We start from the raw sequence: 20,121 nt of genomic DNA, 5'->3' as shown, positions 1-20,121 counted from the left end.
TGACTAGCATGAGCTTTGGGATAGCTACTTCTTAGGAGGAGGAATAAATGCTAAGAGGGGCAGTCTCTGCTCTCCACCCCGAGACTCGAGCACTCAGGCTTCACTACCCACCCTGCAGCACACTGTGCAGTGGGGATGAGAGCTGGGGATCACATAGCCTTTGGCAGCACTACATCTTGTGTAGAACATGCAGAAGCAGAGTTGGGTAGAATTGTGGGTGCTTTGCAGGGTTTGTTTTGAATGCTAAACTAACTCTGAAAGAGGCATCTATATGCACAGGAAGTCAGGGTCCCAGGAGAAGCTGAGGAAACAGGAGAGGAATGAAGCACATTATCCGAGTTGAAGGAAACCGGGCACAAGGCTCAGCTGGACACAAGCCTTTGAAAGGATGACTACCGCCTCAATCACACGGGAGGAGAGGGCACAAACACTGCTGTTCATCCACCCTATGCAAGGGGAGCTGAGCCGGGCAGTGATGGTCCACGCCTTTAATCCCAGCACTTGGGAGGAAGAGGCAGGAGGATCTGTGAGGTTGTGGCCAGCCTGTTCGACATAGGGCATTTCAGGCTAGTTAGGGCTACATCGTGAGACCCTGTCTCAAAACAAACACAAAAAGAGCTGAGGGGTGATGGGGAAACCACACACCACATGGAGACAAGAGGTAACCATTTAGACACAAGCACACAACCGAGAGCAAAGCAGGCAGACAGCGGCATTTTCTCTCCATTGCCTGCTCCAAAAACTGCACCCCAGGACTTCATCTCTGTGGAACCTGCTTACCTTACAGCAATGTTTCCTCTTGTTAGCTCGTTTATGTAGCACATGGCCTCAAGTTCGCAGTCCTCCTGCCTCAGCTTCCCAGGTGCTGGGACCACATGTGTGTGCCACCACATCCACATCTTATTCCTTTTTCTGCTCGGTTCTACCCCACCTGGCCGCAGCACTTGCTTTTTATTTATCCACACATTTTGTGGTTATTTTGTGTTGTATGTCACGCAGACGCCATGTGTTCTTCCATTAGTCGTTGAGTCCAAAAATCAAGCATTTTAACGTCATCCCATTATTTCCAAGAATGCATTATCATGCACACGGCATTAGGATAATTCTCTAACTCTACCCATGGAAGCAAATGTTCTGAAATTATAGACTGTATACACAAACACCTGGAGCTTTGCGACTCCATCATCATAAACTGCTTCAGGTTTTTCATTTCTGGCATTTTTTTTTTTTAAAAAACAGGATCTCATGTATCCCAGACTGGCCTCAAAGTATGTACTTAACATGTCTTTTAAGCACTGTCTCTACCTTCCTATGTGCTAATGTTGGAACTCAGAGTTCTGTGCACGCTAGGCAAGCATTGAGCCATTCCCAGCCTCCATGACAGGTGGTAGAACTATGTTTTAAAAGCCAAGCCAGAGATCTGATGCTAAAATCAAATTGGTTTAATTTCAAACTTGCAAAACAAATTGCCCCTTGCCCTTTAAAACTATTAATATTTTTCATCATTTTAATTTTCAAATTAAGTTAAGCTAACTAGATGCAGAACGTCATCAGCAATGACACTCTGCAGGGAATGCCATCTTGTGGTGGAGACACTTCAGGTCAGTGACAACCTGTAATCCAGAAAGTAAATAGTCAGGAAATACACACAGAGCAGTTAAAATCACTGCCACTACACAGTAATGGACAGTAAGCATTTGCTTTAATTTGAGTGGGTTAGGTGCCAAAAAAAAGTTTATTAAATTTGAGACAAATAGGAACAGACTTCGAATAATATAGAAAAGCTGTTGTCTATCATTGTACTTTTATTAAAACTTTCAAACATTACTGATTTTGGAACCCCTTCCTCTTGAAGTAGGTGATTTTATTTCTGTACACTACTCCACAGTTCTGTTGATTGCTACACCCTAGAGTTAAATGCTGGCTCGCCTTTCAGACGTCCTCAGCCTAACTACAAATATTCTAAGGGTAGTGAACAGTCCGCCAACTCTAACTGAACAGGGTGGAGACATGTAAGCAACCACTGTCCAAGCTGGAGCTTGAAATGGTTAAAAAAAAAAAAGATGGCTCCAATATTAATGAACTAACTTCCTGTTTCTGCTATGAAAGTTAACTATCTCAAGCAGCAAACGGTTTGAATAACAAACAGTAAAAGGCTATAGATGCAGTACTTAACTGTGATTAAAGATTTGTAAATGCCAAGCCAGATACCAGTATTTGTTCCTCTCAGAAGTGGGGGTGAAGGAGAAGCTGCCATATCCCCCCTAAGCAGAGAATGAAGCTCGACAGCACCAGGTTCCAGGGGTGATGCTGGAAGGTCTCTTCTGGAGGACCTGGGGGTCACTGCAGGTGTAAGGTCAGGCCCAGGGGTCAGGGCGCTGGATTTCCAACAGATGCACACAAAACATTTACACAAAACAAAACGCTACTGTAGTCCCAACCAACGCTCAAGATTTATTTTTGCTTCTTGCCAAGAAAAATACTCTACTCAGACTTCCTTATGAACCAATTTTGGATCATCTTTTCCACGTGGCTCTTCAGGGCGTTCACGTCAGCTGCACAAACCTGGTAGTCCGTCTTCCCTTGCTGTTTCATTCTCTCTAACAAAGCCTCATGAGGAGGCGGTAATGCATTGTACGAGCCCAGTAGGTAAAGCTGGCTTGATGATGTCTCGTTGAGCTCTTTAATCTTCAGGGCCTGCAAGATAGCGGGTGCAAACTTCGAGTAGTGAGCTGTCGATGAGATGATCACCGGGCAACTTTTGTCTTGCATCTTGTCTGCAACCACCTTTGCAACAGCCGTGTGTGGATCCAGAATATACCCTGCCGTGTTGTAGGTACTGCCGATGGCTGCGAGGCACTCTCCCTCCGAACACCAGTCTGCGACAAAGTCCTCCTGCAGCTTCTGGACCAGCAGCTTCTCTATTTGGAAGTGAAGCTGGCTCTCTAACTGATTAAATAAATTTGCCATTAACTGTCCATCTTTGTTAGCCATAAAGTATAAATGTCGCTCCAGGTTTGAAGATTTGAGAATATCGATTGACGGTGAGAAGGTTTGTGCTAATTTCCTATCCCTTAGATCATAATGTCCAGTTTTTATGAAATCTGTCAAAACGTGGTTCTGATTAGAGGCACAGATAAATTTCCGGATAGGGATCCCCATCATCTTGGCATAGACTGCTGCTAACACGTTCCCAAAGTTTCCTGTGGGGATACAGACGTCTACTGGGCTTCCAAAGGAAATAAACCCTTGGCTAACAAGATCAAGATAGGCAGATGCATGATAAACTACTTGTGGAAGCAGCCGAGCCCAATTTATAGAATTTGCTGAACTTAAGACTGTTCCATATTCCACAGTCAGAAAGCCAGTAAAATCAGAATCGTTAAATATTTTTTTTATAGCTGTCTGGCAAAAATCGAAATCTGACCTGACACCTATTGCCCATCCGTTTTCTCTCTGACTGCCAATTATCTGTGCTTTTTGAAAACCACTAACTCCATTCTCTGGAAAAAATGTGACCACGGCAATCCTTTGCTTGTCATTTGTACTAAGATGGCTAAACCCATTTAAGACTGCACTCCCCGTGTCTCCTGAAGTAGCTACAAGGATCACATAATTGCAACTCGGTGGGATGCAGTAGGCAAAGATATGAGGCATGAGCTGTAGAGACAAATCCTTGAAGGACCCCGTGGGCCCATAGAACAACTCCAGGATGAACTGATTGCCTGACAGGTGCCTGACGGGGGCAATTCTGGAGCAGGCAAAGTTGTCCCCGTAAGCAGTTTCAATCATTTCTCCCAACTTGGTGGCAGGTATGTCCGCAGGGTGAATACACCTTTCCAGAAGTATCTGCGCTCTCTCTATGTAGGTCGCTCCTATTAGGCTTTTCCACTCCCCACAGCTTAATTTTGGAAACTCCTTCTCAGGGACAAAGAGTCCGCCATCAGAAGCCAATCCCTCAATCACAGCTTCACTGAAGTATTTTGGTAGAGGCTTTTTGTCAAGGTCTTTAGGACACACGTGCCTTGTTGAAATGAATGTCTCTGAATCCACATCTTGGTATCTTTTCACCGCATCCAGCACTCTGTCTGCAACCTCCTCAGCGGAAGCCCCGCTCTCACAAAAGACTCGAGTGTCGTACCACTTCTTACAGTACAGTCTTCTGTGCTGCAGTAAGTCTCTCATAGATGCTCCCGAGTTCTGACCAACAATCCTGCTAACTTTCATTGATTTCAGACGACTGATTATATCCACTAGAGGCACATCCAGGTACACGACAATCCCATTTTTCTTCAGATGCCACATACTAGCATCATGCATGGGATTGGACCCACTGAGGGAAATCACACTTCCAGATGCAGACAAGTTTAAAACGGCTTTTCCTTCCTCTTCTAAAAATTGCTCATTACCAACATCCTGCAATTTTTCAGAAGCGCTCATCTTCCAGGTTTTCTCAAGGATGTCACTGTCCACGTCAATGACACAGCGGCCTAGCTTGTGACCTATTATTCTGCCTACTGTCGTTTTCCCTGCACCAGGAGGCCCCATCAGGATAATATTTTTGTCTCCAACAAGAGAGTGGATTGAGTGCCATGACCTCCCTGATCTTGCATATGCAAAGGCCCGTGAGAGCAAGTGCTGCGTGTGAGTCCGCACGTTAACCGGTGCACTAGAAAAACACTTCCGCGTTATCTGTTTCAGATGTTGACATCTGGTAAAGTTCAGCATTTCTTCCCACTTTTCTGCCTGAGCCAACCTAGGGTTGACTTTAGACCCTTTAAAGACATAAAGACATTTAGTTACTTATTTCAAAAAATGGTTAAAATCCCGATAGGATTGAATATATTCATGCCTTCAACACATAAGACATTCAAAATACTTCAAACTGATGGGACACTTACGAAGTATTATACGAGATACACTGTATACTACCTTTCTTAATAAACTGATATAATTATGACATATCAATTACACAAAGCAATGGGCTTCACTGAGCCACTTCCATCATGCTTTCATTAAACTCGGATTGCCCTTTCTCCACCCTTTCCCATCCCTTCTGCCTCTCCTCTCTCATTCCCTCCCTCCCAACCCCTCTTCTACTATTACGTCAATTTGGTTGTCAGAAAAAACACACAATTAATATCTTTTCAAATTTCAAGACACCAATAAAATGAAGTTTAAAAAAAATATGTATGACTCCCAGTACGATACAAAGCAAATGTTAACAGCAGAAATCTTATTCAGAAAATGTCCTATCGCGTGTCTTCATAGACACAGTAAGTCCCACTGCCATCTCTCTTCCTTGTAGGAGCACTGTGACAAAGACAGGGTCACGATTTGTTGTGTCGTATAACACATACGGAGAAAATGTGCAGTTGTAGTAACAAGTACCTACAACTCATAAAAGCTGAGACACACTCTTAATATTCAACTTGTCTTGATGATCATGTTGATAGACTATCCTTATTTATTATTTTCTCATAAAATCCACAACAGGAAATTAGAATAAACAAGCACACTTGCTTATAAGATGCATAAACAATTTTCTAAGCTGCAATTCCACATGTGCCCTTTTCTTCCCTATGTGTTTTTAACCTGCAGACTCTTGAGGATCACGCTGACATTTTGATATTCGATGCCTTTAAAAGGCCATAGTGAAATGGAAAATGTGCCAAAATAAAGACTAATTAATGAGGCCTTCATTTCCGTTTATCCTGTAATCATCGTAATGGTAAGACTTAATTCTAGACTTCAGAGAAGTAAAGAAACTCATGAGGATATTCAGCGATGAAAAGAAAACTTTTTTGGCATATGGACATAATCTACAATTGTTCACATCAATCCTGCACCTGCCTTTGGAAATGTACTCATCCTTAAAACAAAACATGCCAGATATCAAATATTTTGCTATAATAAAATTTAACTAAATAGCTTGTAATATTTCTTAAATTGACTGATATAAATTTATAGGCATGCTCTCTGATAGTACTAATATGCAGTCAACTATATCAAAAATTAAGTAGAAAACTATAAAAATTTTTTAACAGTATACTGTTGTTGATACTACCTAAACTCTGTTTTGCAATAAAATCTTCAGACCATTTTTTAAAAAGTTAATTCTGAATTTTACTTACAAGCACTTCGACCTATCAAAAGAAAGAATTCATTGCCCACTGATTTTGTATGCTGCTGTGTTTAACTCCATTGAAGTATAAACGCAAAATAACAGGAACCATAGATGAAGAGTCTAGCAAGACCAAGGCAAAGCCAATCTTTGAAGAAAGCAGGGTCTACAATGAAAAAGAATTTCAAGTTAATCACAACTTTATACAGTATCATAAAATCACGCATAAATACTTCAGAATGACACCTGAAATTTGTAAATAATCTATTACTGAATGATTAAGATATTGGGCTTTTCTTTATTGCAACATTTATAGTATAACAGCAAAGAACTTTGCTAACAACAAAGAAGGCATTTTTACCATTAAGCAATAAAAGACAACATAACCATAACTATGACTGGAGAGATGACTCAGAAGGAAAGAGTACTTGTTCTTGCCTGGGACCTGGAATTGATTTCCAGCACCCACACAGCAGCTCACAGCCATCTGTCAATCTAGTTCCCAGGATCTGGTACCCTCTTCTCACCTCTCTGGACACCAGACAGGCACATAATACATAGCTATCTATGTGAGCAAAACACTCGTACATATACAATAAAATGAAAGACAATATAACCAAATAATAATAACTGCAAAATCTTTCACAGTGACATGTGATTTTAGTCATTTAATTAGATGTTTAATGAGGGGCTGACCAGTGAACTAAAAGCTATGAAATAAGGACCTAAATTGTTCTTTCAGATTTTCTTATCCACCCAAATTACTATGAAAAGCGTGCAAGCCCCTGCCGCCCACATACACATCTTAGCTACTGAAAGAGGTCTGTGATAAATTCAAAGTGTATATTCTGGTGATGAGCACAAAAATATTAATATTAAGCATTGCCAGTCAACAACAACTATCAAAGAATCTGTAGAACAAACTGGATTATTCAGAGATAAGGCTAAGCATATCATTTATAAATTTTCAGAGAGAACAATGGTGCTTACCCTAAATCACAAACAATTTTGCCATGCACTCTGATATACTCTCTAGAGTAAAGCAAAGGCTGGAGAAAATTTTAACTTAAATCACTCAATAATTTAACTCTGGTACCCTGTGGTTAGTACTACCTGCTTTTAAGGACACTGTGCAAAACAGCATAATTAATCTATTTATGACAGGTACACTTGTAGGTACATACATGCATCAAACAACTCACATCACACTCACACACACACACACACTCCCGGAACTGTGAAATGCCTGAGTTGCTAGTTTGTTTTTATTGTTTTCATGGACAATTAATCTTCCATGTTTGATTCAACTTTACATTGGTTGCTTGATATCCACCCATAAAGAGCAGACAGTGGAAAAGCAAACACAAGCATATTAACTTCCCTTATCTTCTCCAGTCTTCTTGGCCAGACCTCCCCAAGCTCCCATTTTAAACTATCTCATTTCCCCTTTCCAAACGACATTGGGAGAGCAAAGTAAAAACAAGACTATTAAGGAGTTGAGTTCATAAGTTCTGCTTCAGTATCATTTCACAGTAAATGTTCTCTTTAGGCTAGCAGAAGGCAAGCGCTCTGACAAGCCCAATAGAACCCTTTCTAAAGAAAAACTGTAAACTACATGCTAAATTTTGTTTTGTCATATTTAGTCGTGAAAATAACTTTGAAGCCTCTCTGCCCAAGTTAAGCTAATTAAAAGACAAAAGAAGATGAAATAATTCTCAACTGTAAACTGGGTCTTCACTACAGTTGCTTCTCATTCCGGAGTTAGGTGTTATAATGACGCCTTTCTCCCTGAATGGGTGTGCAAGGCCACTTGCTATTCATTCTTAGGTGAAATGCCGGGGTGGATTCCCACAAGCCTTTAGGTTCAATCCTTTTTTCCAATGAATGACTATATTAATGTTATTCCATATGCATATCTGTTCAATGACATTACATACACTGCTTATTAGTTACTATGAACTAAGTCAGCGGCACTCTAACTGATGCCTAAATGAAACTCATCTTGGCATACCTGTTTTCTCTGTAAAACACACCAGCCTCTTCATACTTGGAATCACTATAGAGCAACTGGGTACTCAGTTTAGGCCCTGTCTGAGTGGCCACTGAAAGCATGAGAATGCAGAACCTGTGGCACCAAACAAAACGTAAAAAGAGCATCTGTTACTGAAACCCCAAACAAGACTACCTTTGACATCAGCTGAGAATGTACATTTACCACATTCAAAATTTCCAATGCCATGTGCAAATTCACCAATGACTAAAATGTGTGGCCAGATATTGATTTGGGGGATTATGAATAAACTTGAGCAAACAGGACATTAACACATCTAATATATGAATAATGTGAGTTAGCTTATGCCATTCCCTTTATTGAAGGCTGCATTCTTACATCTTTTCCCACATATTGACTCCTTCCAGTTAGAACAAATAAAAGCCTTGGCGCATCACTGGTGCCTCCAACCACTGGCTTAGCATAGCTGAACCCCTGGGTTCAATCCTGAGGTCAGGAAGGTATATATGTCTTGGCTAATGACTAGCAAGTTGATTAATTCTATGAATTCATAATTCAAACTTTAGCAAGCACAGGAGCAGACTCCCTTGGACAATTTTTTTCTATACATGTTAAACAAAAAGAAGAAGAGCAACCATTTTTTCCAAGGCAAAAATGAGTAATCTCTGTTTATACCTAAATTTATACAAAACGTTTTTCTTAAAAACTCAATCTGATGTGAAATAAGGTGAATCTTTCCTCCAAAAGGTCATTCATTTGAACTATGGACTACCCAGAAAAATTAAATCCTATCAAATCAAAAAACAGAAAATTAAATTTATTCTTTATTCTTATAAAATAAAATTTAGCAAGAGTCTCAGATTAGGATTTGCATTGAGCGAAACGTTCCAAGTAGGAACTGAAAAGCTCCCTAAGCCACCAGGCCCTTTAACCATCCACTAGGTAGTGAGGACTGCAGAAGAGATGCGCTCCGACTTCCCTGCTGGACACCTTCCCAGTGGATTCAGAGCTATGGATTTTCTCTCCCAAAGTACAGAGTGTGGCTGGGGCCAAGGCTTCTAAATGAGCGTGCAGTTACTAGTGCATAAGCGTGAACGGAAGAGCAAATGGCTCAAAAAGGAATAAAAGCACTTCTCGGAGTGCGAAAAGAAATGTCAAAAGGGGGTGGGGGGGGGCTGAAACCTGGGCAAAATCGGAGGCCCTTTTCTAAAAACTGGTCCTGCTGGCGCAGGCTCGCACTCGCGCCCTCGCTCCCGAGACCTAGCCGAGCACAGGGCGGGCCGCGGGGACCGGTGCGACAGGTGGATGGCCTCGCGGGGCCCGATAGGGGGCGACGGAAGGAAGGATATGAGGGTAACGACCCGCGCCAGCCTTTCTTTCCTCCTCCATTAACTCACCAAGTAAACCACCCAGAGAAGACCAAGGAGAGGAAGGGGAAAGAGAAGGAGCTTCGGCACCGCCAAGGTAGCCTCAGCCGGCCCGCCCGCCCCAAAGTCGCCGCATCTGCGCCTGCGCCGACTGCGCCGCTAGGTCGGCCACGTGACCAACACGTCCCGCTCACTGGCCCTCGGCTCCCCCCCTTCCCCGGCCGCTCGCTCCGCCCCCGCAGGGGCGCGGCCCGCGTGTTGGAGACTATTGTGTGACGCCTGCGCACCAGCCATGCTCCCTGTTGTAGAATTTTTCTTCCCAGATGCACCGAATAATAAAAGAAAATAAAATGAGTGGTGGTGGGGTCATTATTTTCATGTCGTCTTTCCCAAAGGCGCAGGAACGTTCTTACGTATTTCTCAGGCAGCAGGGGGAGTTACCAAACAGGGACCAGAGAGAACCAGCCCGCCGCTGCCCGTTTCCTAGCAACTGTTTCCACAGCAACCACGCGGTCAACAACGCTAGGCCGTCCCTGGAGGAGCAGAATAGGTTCTTCCCGAAAAGGAGTTGCTATGAAAGGGTCAAAGAGAGATTATTATGCGAAAGAGAAATTTTAGTTCCTTGTTAAGAGAGCAAGAAAAGAAAAAAGCGGCGAGAAAAGGAGCAGAGACAGTGGGATAGGGAGTCAAAAGTTGAGTAGTTGTTAAGGAATCCTCGGTGGCCATGGACCCACCCTGCACTTCCGAGAGTATTTATAACCTCATACCCAATGACTCAAAGGAGCCGCCCCAGCCTCCTAGGTATGTGGTAAGCAAAAGTGACCAGCTCAAAGGAAGACTGTAAATCTTCCTTTTAAGGACTTTCTGGGTTTATACATCGTAGGACTTTTAAAATTAAAATATATTTTTGTGTTAATGAAGTAACCTTGTGTGGCAACTTCTTAGGAACAGGTGAACAGGTCTGTTTAGCTTTTCATAATCTCAGAGAAGGCGGGCGGGTGCTGTGAGATGGTAATTTTATGGCCATAGTCTCCTGCTAATACGTAATTATTGATTCAGTTTGGTGGTGTGGTGTCCAGTGAGAAATTTCATGTCATTGAAAATAGAAATATCAGTTTTATTAATAAGTTTTAAGAAATTCTATGTCTAACTTTAAGTTAAATTCCATGTTGTATTTGACATCACAATTTCTCCTGCATTCTTCGCCTCCTTTACCTAAATTCTCATTTGTTTCTTACTTGAATTAGTTAAGCAAAGATGATGAACTAGGGAGTATTTTCTAGGATTTTTTTTCAGATCTTATGGTTTAATGGAAGGAATATAGTTGGATGGATAGAGATTCCAAATTATATAATCGAGGGAATTTTTAATGTATTTGTTGGACCCCCTACAAATCTCCAAATCTCAAAAAGGAAGCCGCACAATAAATATCCCAGATACACTGCCCTGTAACTATTTTTTAAACTCTATTGAAGCCTGAGGGGGGGAGAAGAGGGCAGTCTCATTTTGACTCATGAAAGTAGCAGCTACTTTAAAAGAATCAGCACCCAGAAAACTGAGTTCAAGGCTAGCCTGAGCTACAAAGGCAGACCTTGCCACTAAAACAAACAACCAAGAAAAGAAACCAACCCTCTGAGCTTTAAAAATCAGATTTACAAGTTATTTTGAAGGTGTTCAGCCAATCTTCAGTTGTTTTCAGATTTGAACAATAAGTGAAATCGAATCTCTGAGGTCAACTTCTTGTTGCTCGGAGTGTGGCAGCAAAGTGGGCCCCTTCTGCTTTAAGCCTGAGTAGCTTAAACCAAAGGAGTCACGAATATTATACTTCCACCTGTTTTATCAAAATCTGGTTGAGGTCAGGCAGTAATGTGAATGCTGACACACTGTGGAGTTTACAGGGTTCACATTACTTATGGCTAAATTCGGTTCAAAATTTCCCTATGCTGTACAAGATAAGCTTCTGCGTCTCTGTAACATAGTGAAAGAAACTACTTTCTGTGGAATTCTGAATTCGGATGTCAAATTATTTTATTAGTTAGCATTCTGTTAATTAGTAAAGTTTTTCTGCACCTGGGAAACAGTAATCACCTGTCCCCTGTTCTGTGTATAACAGTGCCCTAGGATTCTTGCACATGTGGGAGTGACAGCATACATTTTTTTGTTTTATTCTGAAAAAAAAATAAGTACAAAAAAGGGACTTAGGATGAGCAGGAATAAAGGAGGTGCCCTAAATAATTCTGTTAGGTGAAGTCAATTTTCACAGTTAGCAATAATGGTGAGAGGGTTTTGACAAGATGCCAGACATGCAAACTACTGATTTGTTTCTTAAAAATGATGCCCAAACACTTCACCACGTTCCTTCACCACACTAATATGAACTTCTTCCCCTCAGCCGTCCCATTAATAGCCTTGATCACAAGAAAAGCTTTAAATGTGCAAATCCTGTTTACAGCCCTGAATAATAATAACCCGAGCTCCGGGGAGCTTGCCATGGGTTGAAGCACTGGCTCAGACTCATTTCTTGCTGCACTGTGATGTCCCACATGTTTTCTTGTTGAACAGATAAAAGTTTTCTTGTTGAACAGAAATATAAACATTTAATTGCGGATTAAGCACAAAGTAATATATTATTTAAAACCCTAATGAAAGTTTCTAATAAATGAGTGGAAGAGATATTTGAAAAACAGCAGTTTCCACTTTCTGATCTATGAAGAGAAGGTTGCAATTACAGGTGGGATTTTGTCAACAAGGAAAATTGCAGCTGCCATGTTCACCTGAGTCACCACCTTTTACCCACATTTCTGTAGATAAGAAGAACTGTTAGCACACCTCACTGGAATTCTACATACAAACCACCGAGGAAAGAAAACATGCCAACACAGCCAGTTAAAGTGAGCTGCCAAGAAAATTTGTAGATAAGTGAACCTGTTCAGAACATTATTCAATTACAGAACAAGGTTTGCCCTCTTATGCAAACAACCTGTGATATGAAATTGTGAAATGAAAAGTCATTTTAAGGCATCAGTTGTTAGATTCACCAGAATTCAAATTTTTAGCGAGTAAGCCTGTGTCTTTATTCTATCCAGGACTCAGTAAAAACAAAGTATTAAATTAATTTAGCTTTAAAATTTAACTGAGCTGGGCATGGTGGTACACACCTTTAATTCCAGCACTCGGGAGGCAGAGGAAGGCGGATCTCTAAGTTCAAGGCCAGCCTGGTCTACAGATCAAGTTCCAAGACAACCAGGGCGACACGGGAGACAACAGGGCTACCCTGTCTCAGAAAACAAAACAAAAAACCTTAATATACATGTCTACTAGTAAGAAGAAACAGAGTTGCAATCGTACTACCCAAAAAATGATGTCCAACATACTATTACTGCTGGTGTTCCGGAGCACTCTTTTTCACCATCATCATCTGTTCCCACAGCTCTATAGATAATCAGTATATTTTAATTTTACGGAAGAGAACACTTGGGTCCAGAAACTAGAGCCAGGTAAGAAGGGCAGGAGCTAAAACTGATGTGATACCAGTCGGACAGCAAGGTCCAAAACTGGATCAGTCTGCGCATGCCCAGAGAGAGAAAGGGGGACTGGAGGAGTGCAGCTGCTTCCGTAAGAGTGTTTGCCTCTGCTACTGATAGCGTCTCACGTATCTGACACTGGTGAGTGTCCATACACTGTTCTCTTCCCGTACAATAAGAAGTGTTGTGATGAGACTACCAGAGAGAAGAGAAATGGTGACATGAAACTGCGGTGGCTTTACAGATGAGGAACGTGGAAGGTGAGCCTGGAAGTCTTGTATCTGTCTCTCTCGTGTTTGACTCAGAGCTACCAGAAAGCCGTCAGTCATCCGCGAAGAAAGAAATGTGCTCCAAGTCATATGTCACAGGAAAAGTTAAACTGTAGCTGAGCAGAAGTATGAAGCTCTTTATCGGGAGCCGTGGTTCCTGGACAGAGGACACGTCTTGGGATGAGGACAGGGGTCAGCATCAGTCCCACAAGGAATGTGCCGTGCTTCAATGGTCTAATATTGGCCCTAGTGCCAGCATAATTTAATGAAAACAATTTGAACAAAAAAATGCAGTTCCGTAGTTAAATTGGGTATGTTTTCCCTGGTATTTGGTACAACACTGTCCAATAGAAATGTAAAACACTAAAATATTTTCTTAGTCCTTTTTAAAAGAAGGCAAAAGCAAAATTAAACTTTATGAGGTATGTTGTTTAGTTCAATGACTTCACTACCATCCTTTCAGCATGTGGCACTAGCCCCGTTTCAATGTTTAATATCCACAGGTATTGAGCAGCAGGAACCTAGAAGAGCACAGTGACTGTGCTCATATTTGTCAACGATTTTTTCTCAATAGCTTATGAGAGATCATAACGTCACTCAACGAAGCACCCCTGCATTACTGGTGGTAAATTGAATACAGAGCATACCTATCATAACTAACCACTCTGGGAGTAGAATATCATCTATTTTTGAAAAATTCATTACTTTATGTAATCAAAAGGATGAATTGAAAATCATTTCAATGGCTGTGTGTGAACTTACACAGTATGTAACTATATGTGAAAACAGTCTCAAGAATACTCTGGAGGACTTTCTGACACAGTTCAGGCTCCAGAGTTAATATCCACTAAAATCCAAAGCAAACGCACATGCACTCTTCCCACGCACACCGTGGTTTCTCAGGTGTCTCATTCAGTAAAAGGAGAATCTTAGCTTCTTTCACATTATCAGCACGTTTGAGCATGTTACCTCTTTGTGTGTCCTTTTAAATTTATAAAATAGATGACTATATGGTGATTGTTAGCAATAAAAAGTTATAGTATCTTAATTGAGGATGACGGTTTTAATTTCAAAGTAAGTCATATCTAGTTCAGTCTAAAATGAGTAGACAACACATTCACTTGTCTGATTAAATTGCCTGCTAAATCTTTATAGTAAAGCCTTATAATTTCAAACATGTAATGAAATGCAGCTATTTAAAATAATAAGCATAGCTGGACAGTGGTGGCACATGTCTTTAATCCCAGCATGGCAGGCAGAGGGAGACAGAGCTCTGTGAGTTCGAGGTCAGCCTAGTCGACAGAGCCCTGTAGTTGGATTTTCTTTTACTCTAGTTCCACGTTGGAACACCAAAACGTTGTTGGTTGGTTATTTATTATACAGTTATCTGTCTGCATTGTGCCTACACCCCAGAAGAGGGCACCAGATCTCATAGATGATTGTGAGCCGTCATGTGGGTGCTGGGAATTGAACTCAGGACCTCTGGAAAAACAACAGCCAGTGCTCTTAACCTCTGAGCCGTCTCTCCAGGCCCCTGTTGGTCATTTTTTACTCTTATTATTCTTACTCTTTGCTCTTTGGTCTTTTTTGGGGGTTGGGGAGGGACTGCGGCCCAGCTACCAAATAAATACACATAGAGGCTTGTTCTTATTCTTATTATAAATGCCTGAACTTAGCTTAGCTTCTTTCTAGCCAGCTTTACTCAGTTTAAATTAACCCATATACCTTTAGCCTCTGGACTTTCATTTTCTGTCTTTCAGTATCCCTTTCTTTACATCTTGCTCCCGTAGCTTGCTGCATAGCTGGGTGGCTGGCCCTGGAGCCCTCCTCTCGTTCTCTTGCTCCTTCTCTCCTCAGATTTCTTCTTCCATTGTTCTCTCTGCCTTCCAGGACTGCCTATCCTTTCTCCTGCCTAACTGTTGGCCGTCTTATTACATCATCAGCTGTTTTTAGAAAAGAATAATAGCTTCACAGAGTTAAACAAAAGTGTGAAACACGGTTTTGCATGGCTAAAACAGATGTTCCACAGCATAAACAAATGTAACACACCTTAAAATGTATTCTACAACAAAAGTGAGTTCCAGGGCAGCCAGAGATATACAGAAAAACCCTGTCTTGACAAAACAATAATAATAATCTAAATATAAATAAAACAATAAGCTTTGTATATACTGATATAAAAATGTATCACACTATACCATACTTTAAAAATGAAGTTGCACATATACATGTACATATATCCATGAGACAATAAGTAGTGTAAAATAGCCCATGAATCTGATAAGGAGCAAGAGGAGCACATGGAATGGTTCGGAGGAAAGAAAGGAAAGCGAGAAATTATGTAATTATAGTCTAAACCTCAAAAAAAAGGAGAAAGAAATATATATGAGTAAAGTTGAGAATTTTGATGTCCGTTAGTGCACTGTGGGGAAGAAGAAATTAAAAAGAAAGACTACAACACAAAATTAAAGTTACAATTCATATAGATAAACAGACACTGAACTTATACCAGAAAATTAATTGGAGAAATGAAGGGAATGAAGGGAAGGAATCCAAGATTATTGCTCATTTGCAATTAATTTGAAACAAAAAATATTACCAATATAGAATAAAATATCAGCCAGTGCTTTATGTAACCAATGAGTATGTTTTCGATTCATATACATGGGAAAAGTACTGAGTCACCAGTTTTCAAACTAAGAAGGAGATGGCTATAGACACACCCTGCTTCACATAAAAGGAAATCACGTCATTGATGATGACACCTCTGCCTACTTCCACAGAAGCTAAAGGCACAGGTTTGGCCTAATGATTGCTTCCTGAAATTGTCTTATGACTCATTCATTTCCATAATGTTCCCAACTACTGAGTTCACGGGTAAGGAACGGCCCAGAATCATGGAAACAGTTTGTTTTTGCAAACACACTTGTGTGTCCACGTGAGCATGAACTGATGAAGACAGGATAACTGACATGGAGAAGGGGGATGTGATCAGAGTGGATTCCTACAAACATGAGAGTGACAAAGTTAAAAACCCAAGTAGAAACAGACAGGGAAGAAAACAGATTTCCCCAAACTCCACATTCCCCAAGGTAAATAGTTAAATTTAGTGTATTTGCTTCCAACAATATTAGTGCAAACATTTCAATATGTTTATAACTTGGATAGACATTATATGTATAATTTTCATAACATCACTAGGTCCTGGGAATTTTCTAAAGTTATTGACTATTCTACAAGAAGAAATCTATTTTTAATTATTTTAAAACCATAAAATAGGAGAGCCTAGCTTCTGCCTCCAGCAAGGGTGCGGTTTGTTGTCTCACCAGAAGCAGCTAGGACAGGTTAAAAACACACAGAACCAAAGATTTCAAACCCTGGACAGTGGACACACAGCTCAGCCCTCCCTAAAGGAATGAGGCTGGCTTGCAGTTGCCTTAAGAGACACTCCAGGGACAACGTTCTGGCCACAGTCCAGAGAAAGGAAACAAAGCCCTTGATTATCCCGGAATTATGAGGACAGTTTGGAGCTGGAAAGACAACACAGCTATAATTCACATCATGGCGCAGCAGAGAGTTTCCTAGACAGGAACAGAAACCCACATGAGGTTTCCTTGAACTCCTTGATTGATAGTGTGTATGTGTGATGAAATACAACACCAAGAAAATGACCCTCGGAAAGCAGCAGCTCCAAGTTCATCCGCTTACAGCTAGAGTGGTGAGGTCTCCTTATTCACAGAGCGCATTGCCATAGAGCAGAATCGGAGCAAAGCTCCCGAGCTGAAGACTTGACATCTAACCTTAAAATTACCACTTTTTCCAACTATGACAACTGCCTTCCAGACTCAAACTAAAAAAACATTAAAGCAATAAAAAAAGAAAAAAGTTAAATAAAAAAAGACATAAGTCAGGAATCAACACTATAAAATTTGCATTATTTGGCATCCAATAAAATACGTACAGGCAAGCCAGGCATGGTGTTGCATGCCTTAAATACCCATACCCAGGAAGCAGAAGCTGGTGGATCTCTGTGAATTTGAGGTCAGCCTAATCTTCAAAGTGAGTTCTAAGACCGACAGAGCTATGTAGAGAGACCCTGTATTAAACAAACAAAAATAACAAAAATGTACAGGCATGCAAAGAAACAGGAAAATATAAGATATATCCTAAAAGAAAAGCAGCCAAGCTAAACAGCTAGAAATGTCACAAATAAGAAAATTACAAGTCAAAGGCATTTAAGGCAGACATTTTGAATATCATGTCTAAAGAGGTAGAGGGATGCAGGAATAACATATGAAGAGATGAAAGGGGGGATACAAGTCCAACTTTCAGATGTGAAGAAGACTGTACAAAATGAAAATATTGGGTGGGGTCAGCAACAGCCAAGGCACTAATAAAGAAAACAAAACAAATCTGAAGATGCCACAGCAACACAAATGAGACATGGGGAATAAAGAGAACAGCGCATTGCGAGCTGAGGACAATGTCAGCCAGCCTCTAAGTCAGGCGTGGTGATGCATACCTTTAATCTGCAGGAATCAGTCTCTCTTTCTACCACATGGTCCCAAGGATCAAAACCTTCCTGACAAGTCTCTTAACCTGCTGTGCCATCTCACCAGCCCACAATATAGACTAAAAGGCACAATAAAATGAAATGACACAGACATACAAAATAAAAACAGTGATTGGCTAAAATTTCTATGTAGTCTATGAGAACATCCCTCTAACAATAAAAACATCAAGTTCAAGAACCAGCTGATTCAGTGATCTGGCTGGCTTAGGCAGGTGTCCCCTCCTCACCAACTCACGTGTGTCCTTCTCCAAGCCATGTACTGGAAAGAGAAAGATGGCCTCTCCCTGAGATAGGGAGGCCATTCTCCAGTCACGGGAATGCAGTTGCGAGACTAGCTGTGCTTTGTCTAGGCCGCAACCATCCATACAGATGCTGCAGTATCTTGTTCCAGTGACATTCCCCGGCTACAGTGGAACTAAATTAGAAGTCGGTGAAAAAGTATTGGGAAGCCTGAATCTATGAGAACAGAGCAAACACATATGAACATACTTCTAAAGGAAGATGATATAAAAGACATTTAGGGTTGCATGAAAATGGAAGATATCTTTCCCTTTCTTTCTTTCTTTCTTTCTTTCTTTTTTTCTTTCTTTCTTTCTTTCTTTTTCTCAAATTTTTATTTTTTCCGAGACAGAGTTTTTCTGTAAAGCCCTGGTTGTCCTGGAACACATTTGGTAAACCAGGCTGGCTTCAAACTCATATTTTCCTGCCTCTGCCTCCCAGTGCTGAGATTAAAGGTGTGTGCCTCCAAGTCTGGTAAACGATGCCCTTTCAAATGTTTGGGATGCAGCCAAGGCAGTGCTTAGAGGAAAATTTATAGCTTTAATACTCAGAGAAAGTTCTAAACGTTAAAAACCAAATATATTTATATCTTAATAAACTTTTTTAAAAGTACATGTAAAATGAGGGGACTAAATATTAAAGAGCAATGAAGAAATCACTGAAGGCAAACACGAGTGAGCATTAGAGAAAAACAGCGAATGTGGGTTCATTGCGAAGATGATTCAACCGCTGGCAAAACTGAGTGGCTGGGGCTTTGGGGTGGGGAGACGCACATCACTAAGGTCAGCAGTGAGAGAGGAGACATCCCAGTTGATGCTGGAAATAAATGAACACCTTTGTCCCCGCACCTCCTGCAGCCTGTAGTTCATAAATGTGGTGGGCGGAGTCAGACCATTAAGCCTTTATGCCCAATCTCCGTTATCCATCAGAAATGTATGCCTGTTCGTAAGCTTTAAGTATTTTGCACTAGAAATGTAAATGCTACGACTTTAATTTTTTAATTTCAGGTATACATCAGTGTTTAGACCAGCTGTAAAAGATGACATGAAGAAATTCAAAACTGCAATGAAAACTATGGGGCCTGCAAAAGTTGACGTACCTTCCCCAAAGGATTTTCTAAAGAAACACTCAAAGGAAAAAACCCTACCGCCTAGTAGGTTTAATCTCTTATTGTGTTAAACGTTAGACTTATTGGCAGGTGATTTAGTAACCCCGTTATTTTGCCATCAACAAGTATTAAATATCCACAGGCAGCAGCAACTTTACCTCCCAGGGAATGGGGCTTGGGCGACTTAGAGAAAGTGCGAGTGGGAAGAGTAAACTGAGCGCAGAGGGTGGTGCCAGCTCCACACAGACTCCTGGTGGGTGGCGCAGGCTCCACACAGACTCCTGGTGAGGCAGGCATCTTGAGCTACTTCTTGGCCTATCCAGAAAGCCTCCCCTCCAACACCCTGTGCTCGTTGCTTTCTCCTGGATTGTATCTTTAATTGTAAGCACTTATCAGACCCATATATGGTGACTGATTGATGAGCAAGATTGCCCCTCATCTGGATCCAGTCTCTTTTATTAAGTGAAGGAAATTACAATGGTCATTACCAGTTGTTGAACCAATATTCGATTAAATTAGGGACCACTCTAATAACTTCTTTATCTAAATTACTTTAGAGACCTTACTCCCAAGTAACATTCACATCCTAAGGTACTGGATCTATGGGTTCAATATATAAATTCTGGAAAGAAATGTCAGCCCAAGAAAAGATTAATCCAACCCATAGACTTTTAATAATAATTACATATTTCTCTTTGAAAATAGAAGTAATATAATCTAACTTGTAACAAGACGCCAGGCCTTAGTAAGCTCCCAGACCTTAGCACAGCTGACTCCATGGTGGAGGCACCATTCAAACTGTAAAACTCCGCATGTAGACAGCACCACCAGCCAAAACTAAAACAAAGACCTAATCCATCAAAGTC

At 41.0% G+C, this 20,121-nt stretch overlaps 2 protein-coding genes across 4 annotated transcripts in view; one reads left to right on the top strand and one right to left on the bottom strand.

The window, feature by feature from the left end:
• Window positions 1–6: 6 nt before the first annotated feature.
• Window positions 7–9,649, bottom strand: Thnsl1 (threonine synthase like 1). 2 transcript variants are annotated; one of them, XM_005354742.3, is made up of 4 exons: window positions 9,533–9,649; window positions 8,136–8,249; window positions 6,135–6,290; window positions 7–4,775 (listed from the first exon to the last, which is right to left on the bottom strand). In XM_005354742.3, the coding sequence occupies exon 4, from the start codon at window positions 4,726–4,728 to the stop codon at window positions 2,485–2,487; it is 2,244 nt and encodes a 747-aa protein (XP_005354799.1). In that variant the 5' UTR covers window positions 4,729–4,775; window positions 6,135–6,290; window positions 8,136–8,249; window positions 9,533–9,649; the 3' UTR covers window positions 7–2,484. The 2 variants fall into 2 exon arrangements, with proteins under 2 accessions (XP_005354799.1, XP_013204477.1); XM_013349023.2 differs by lacking the exon at window positions 8,136–8,249 and having other exon boundaries at window positions 9,533–9,627.
• A 362-nt stretch (window positions 9,650–10,011) lies between these two features.
• Window positions 10,012–20,121, top strand: part of Enkur (enkurin, TRPC channel interacting protein) — a 25,079-nt gene continuing 14,969 nt past the window's right edge. The window contains exons 1-3 of one of the 2 annotated variants that reach the window (XM_026783065.1): window positions 10,167–10,303; window positions 13,799–13,920; window positions 19,155–19,300. In XM_026783065.1, the coding sequence (XP_026638866.1) occupies window positions 19,192–19,300 (109 nt within the window). In that variant the 5' untranslated portion in view covers window positions 10,167–10,303; window positions 13,799–13,920; window positions 19,155–19,191. Of the gene's footprint in view, window positions 10,304–13,798; window positions 13,921–19,154; window positions 19,301–20,121 lie in introns of both variants that reach the window. The other variant, XM_005354741.2, reaches the window with a different exon arrangement.

The sequence above is a fragment of the Microtus ochrogaster genome, chromosome 16 (genome assembly GCF_000317375.1).
Source record: "Microtus ochrogaster isolate Prairie Vole_2 chromosome 16, MicOch1.0, whole genome shotgun sequence".
In the NCBI taxonomy this organism is placed as follows: Eukaryota; Metazoa; Chordata; class Mammalia; order Rodentia; family Cricetidae; genus Microtus; species Microtus ochrogaster.
The sequence above is the reverse complement of the archived record's forward strand: the minus strand, read 5'-3'. Positions and strand labels throughout refer to the sequence as shown.

Coding starts and splice junctions, on each gene's coding strand:
- Thnsl1 (XM_005354742.3), bottom strand. CDS start 4,728: ATGCTGAACTTTACCAGATGTCAACATCTGAAACAGATAACGCGGAAG.